Genomic DNA, 4,025 nt, shown 5'->3' with positions numbered 1-4,025 from the left:
GAAAGAAAAATGTCTACTTCGTACAGATTACGTACAATTTGTTTCGTCGATTATGATATATCAGTCGATTATAACATGTGCCTTCCAGGGCGTGCTTATTCTCATTGGATAAGAATTATATTGCACCAATGAAGTATCGACAGCTGTTTTTCTTTGCACCACCTTTAAGTGAAGCTGGCGTTTAGTGGTTGTGATATATCGACCTCACAGTTGTCTGTTCTTTCCACAGATAAGCCAACCATCCGGTTCATCGTGGTCCAAGACCTGGTCTTCCGGTTCGGGTGGCGCTCCAGGCGGTGGCCACACGGGCGTCTCGTTTGTCCCATCTGGTGGAATAGCGGGTGTCGCCGGCGGCTCTTCCGGGAGTAAAAAGTCCTGGTCACATAAATATTCTTCGTCGTCTGGCACATCCGGCGATAGTCTCTCTGCTACAGGTAGCGGATCCGGTGGTGGCTGTGTAGGCGGATCCTGCGGGGGAAGCGGTTCCAGCGGTCCATCCGCTTCCAGTGGCATGGGTGGCGCGTCAGGCGACGGCCACACGGTTGGTTCGTATGTCCCATTTGGTGGAATGGAAGGTGTCACAGGCGGCTCTTCCGGAGGTAAAAAGTCCTGGTCACATTCTTTGTCGTCAGGGACCACCGGTGGTGGATTGTCTGCTCCAGGTGGCGGATCTAATGGCGGTTGCGCAGGGGGGTCCTGTGGGGGAAGCAGCTCCAGTGGTTTGTTCGCAACAGGTGGCGAATCTGGTGGCGGCTGTGCAGGGGGCTCCTGTGGGGGAAGCGACTTCAGCAGTCCGTCCGCTTCCGGTAGCATGATTGGCGCTACAGGCGGCGGCCACACGGACCTTTCGAATGCCCCATCTGGTGGAATGGAAGTTGGCACCGGCGGCTCTTCCGGAAGTAAAAAGTCCTGGTCACAACAACATTTTTGGTCGTCTGGGACCACCGGCGGTAGTCTGTCTGCTTCAGGTGGTGGCTGTACAGGCGGATCATGTGGGGGAAGCGGTTCCGGCGATTCGCCCACACCCAATGGCGGATCTGTTGGCGGCTGCTCAGGGGGGTCCTGTGGGGGAAGCGGCTCAAACGGTCCGTCAAATTCCGGTGGCATGGGCGGCGGCCACACGGACGGATCGCTTGTCCCATCTGGTGGAATGGAAGGCGTCGCCGGCGGCTCTTCCGGAAATAAAAAGTCCTGGTCACATAAATATTCTTCGTCGTCTGAGACCTCCGGTGGCAGCTCGTCTGCTCCAGGTGGCGGATCTGGTGTTGGCTGCGCAGGCGGATCCTGTGGAGGAAGCGGATCCGGCATTTCGACAATGACCGATGGCAAATCTGTTGGCGGCTGCTCAGGTGTCTCCTGTGGGGGAAGCGGCTCCAGCGGATCGTCTGTTTCCGTTGCGATGGTTGGCTCCGGCGGTTCGTCTGCACCCGCGGGCGGATCTGGTGGTGGCTGCTCAGGGGGCTCATGTGGGGGAAGCGGCTCAAATAGTCCGTCACCTTCCGGTGGCATTGGTGGCGTTTCAGGCGGCGGCCACACGGACGGATCGTTTGTCCCATCTGGTGGAAAGGAAGGTGTCGCCGGCGGTTCTTCCGGAAGTAAAAAGTCCTGGTCACATAAATTTTCCTGGTCGTCTGGGACCTCCGGCGGCAGCCCGCCTTCTCCAGGTGGCGGAACTGGTGCCGGTTGTGCAGGCGGATCCTGTGGAGGAAGCGGATCCGGCCTTTCGCCAACACCCGATGGCGGATCTGTTGGAGGCTGCTCAGGGGTCTCCTGTGGGAAAAGCGGCTCTAGTGGATCGTCAGCTTCCAGTGCGATGGTTGGTGCTACAAGCGGCGGACACACGGACGGTTCGTATGTCCAATCTGGTGGAATGGAAGGTGTCGCCGGCGGCCTTTCCGGAAGTAAAAAGTCCTGGTCCCAGAAATATTCTTGGTCGTCTGGGACCTCCGGCGGCAGCCCGTCTGCCCCAGGTGGTGGATCTGGTGGCGGCTGTGCAGGCGGATCCTGTGGAGGAAGCCGCTCCGGCCTTTCGCCCACACTCAATGACGGGTCTGTTGGTGGCTGCTCAGGTGTCTCCTGTGGGGGAAGCGGCTCCAGCGGATCGTCTGCTTCCAGTGCGATGGTTGGTGCTACAGGTGGCGGCCACACGGACGGTTCGTATGTCCAATCTCGTGGATTGGAAGGTATCATGGGTGGCTCTTCCGGTAGTAAAAAGTCCTGGTCACAACAACATTCTTGGTCGTCTGGGACCTCCGGTGGCAGCCTGTCTGCTCCAGTTGGCGGATCTGTTGCCGGCTGCGCAGGGGGCTCATGCGGTGGAAGCGGCTCCGACTGCAATGCCGCCTCCTGTCCCCGTCTCCGCTGCAGGAACTCATACACGCCACCGGGACAGTGCTGTCCCATCTGTCCTACTGGCGGAAAATCAGGTAAGGAATGGCTAGTTTAATAAAACGATAACGTTTTGAATCCAATTAAATGTACGTATTTGACTGTCATGGACGGTTACCCTTTTTTGCTTGGGTCTTGGACCTGCTTTGCATTAATATTCCTACATATTGTAACGGATTTTTGAACACTGTTGCTGCAAATATGTCTGTTAAGCATACTTTGGATGAAATATTTCATTATGTGTTATGTTGGTGTTGTTTTTTATTACAGGAGGTTCGAGCGGCGGATGCATGTTTGGCTGTAAGGTCAAATACTAAAACCCACTGCTCGGTGCCCAACAGACATACAAATATCGCATTGACTCTGACCTTTTCATTTTATCATATTGTATACATGTAGTTCTCGAAATACAATCAGGAAATGAAACAAGGATTTTGTTCAGGTGGTTAAAAGGCGGAAGATTCAGGAATTTTTGGTATGCCCTAGCGGATCCAGTGGGGGTGGGGGCACCCGGCGCGCGACCACCCCCTTAAAACCTTCCCAAACCCCCCTGCCAACACTTTAGACCAAATTAATTTCGGATCTGAGGCAGGGGCGCAATTCAAAAAGTTAAGCCCCTAAGTTACGCCCTTGTAATGTGGATATCTGGATCCGCACCTGGTATGCTACTAAAGTGGCGTTCACAAACAGTTTCACTCAGACTATGAAAATGACATGTTCAAAATGTGCACAACATTGTTTTCATTGCAAAACAAAATTCCATGTAAAATGTAGAGCGATGCTAACTGTTAATATACAGCGATTTCACCATCAACTCTCTTTAAGAAAGGTACAAAAAAAATCAAGATTTGAATTTTGTGTGTTGATTCTGAACTCAGACTTAAGACTGTTCGTAAACAGGAACTTTTTTGTTGGCTCAATTTCAAATGGTGCGTGTGTTATATATCGTGAACAAATTATCGTGTATATATCCATGTTTTTTATGCATTCTAAATAAGAAGTCTTTTTAAAGCTGCATTCTCATAGATTTACCGTGTTGACAGATATTTATTGCCTTTTTGCGCCCTTTTTTACATAAATATCTAACAAGAAAGCGATATAAAATTGCTGACAAAAGAGAGATCGCAGGTTTCAATTTTTTTTGTGTCAGCAGTCTTATACCACTGGTTTCCATGAATTTTCGCAAAAATTGGCTCGTTCCAAAAAAAGTTGTCAAAACGTTCAATTTGTGAGAGTGCAGCTTTAAATCGTATAGAGAGAAAACCGAATTACTCATTCACGGTCATTACATATTTATTTTTGAAAACATGCAAAAATACGATAAACATGAATAATAAGATATGAACATTTCACAAAGTTATTAACACTATAAGAAGATAAAGCATTTGATAAAAAAGACATAATACGCCAACGGCAGGAACACTGCATCATTCGACCCCTATCTTTGCATTCCACATCGCTAAAAACTCTGAAAATATATCAGTAAAAAAACATTTTATTTACGAAAGAATACTTGCTCTGGGAATATATTCCATCTGCTTTGTAAATAAATATACATAAATCAGTAAATCGGTCCTTATATCCCTTTGGGATTGGTCCATATACACCTTCAGGGGCTGACTGGCTTGTCCGTATAC

General features: G+C 50.0%; 1 protein-coding gene across 1 annotated transcript; it reads right to left on the bottom strand.

Moving 5' to 3' along the window:
- Positions 1-204: 204 nt before the first annotated feature.
- LOC128204332 (basic proline-rich protein-like) lies at positions 205-2,190 on the bottom strand. The gene has a single exon (XM_052905746.1). It carries the CDS (start codon positions 2,188-2,190, stop codon positions 205-207), a length of 1,986 nt encoding a protein of 661 aa, XP_052761706.1.
- Positions 2,191-4,025: the final 1,835 nt, after the last annotated feature.

This window comes from Mya arenaria, chromosome 10, assembly GCF_026914265.1.
Source record: "Mya arenaria isolate MELC-2E11 chromosome 10, ASM2691426v1".
In the NCBI taxonomy this organism is placed as follows: domain Eukaryota; kingdom Metazoa; phylum Mollusca; class Bivalvia; order Myida; family Myidae; genus Mya; species Mya arenaria.
Note: the sequence above shows the minus strand (reverse complement) of the source record. Positions and strands in the feature narration are given on the sequence as shown.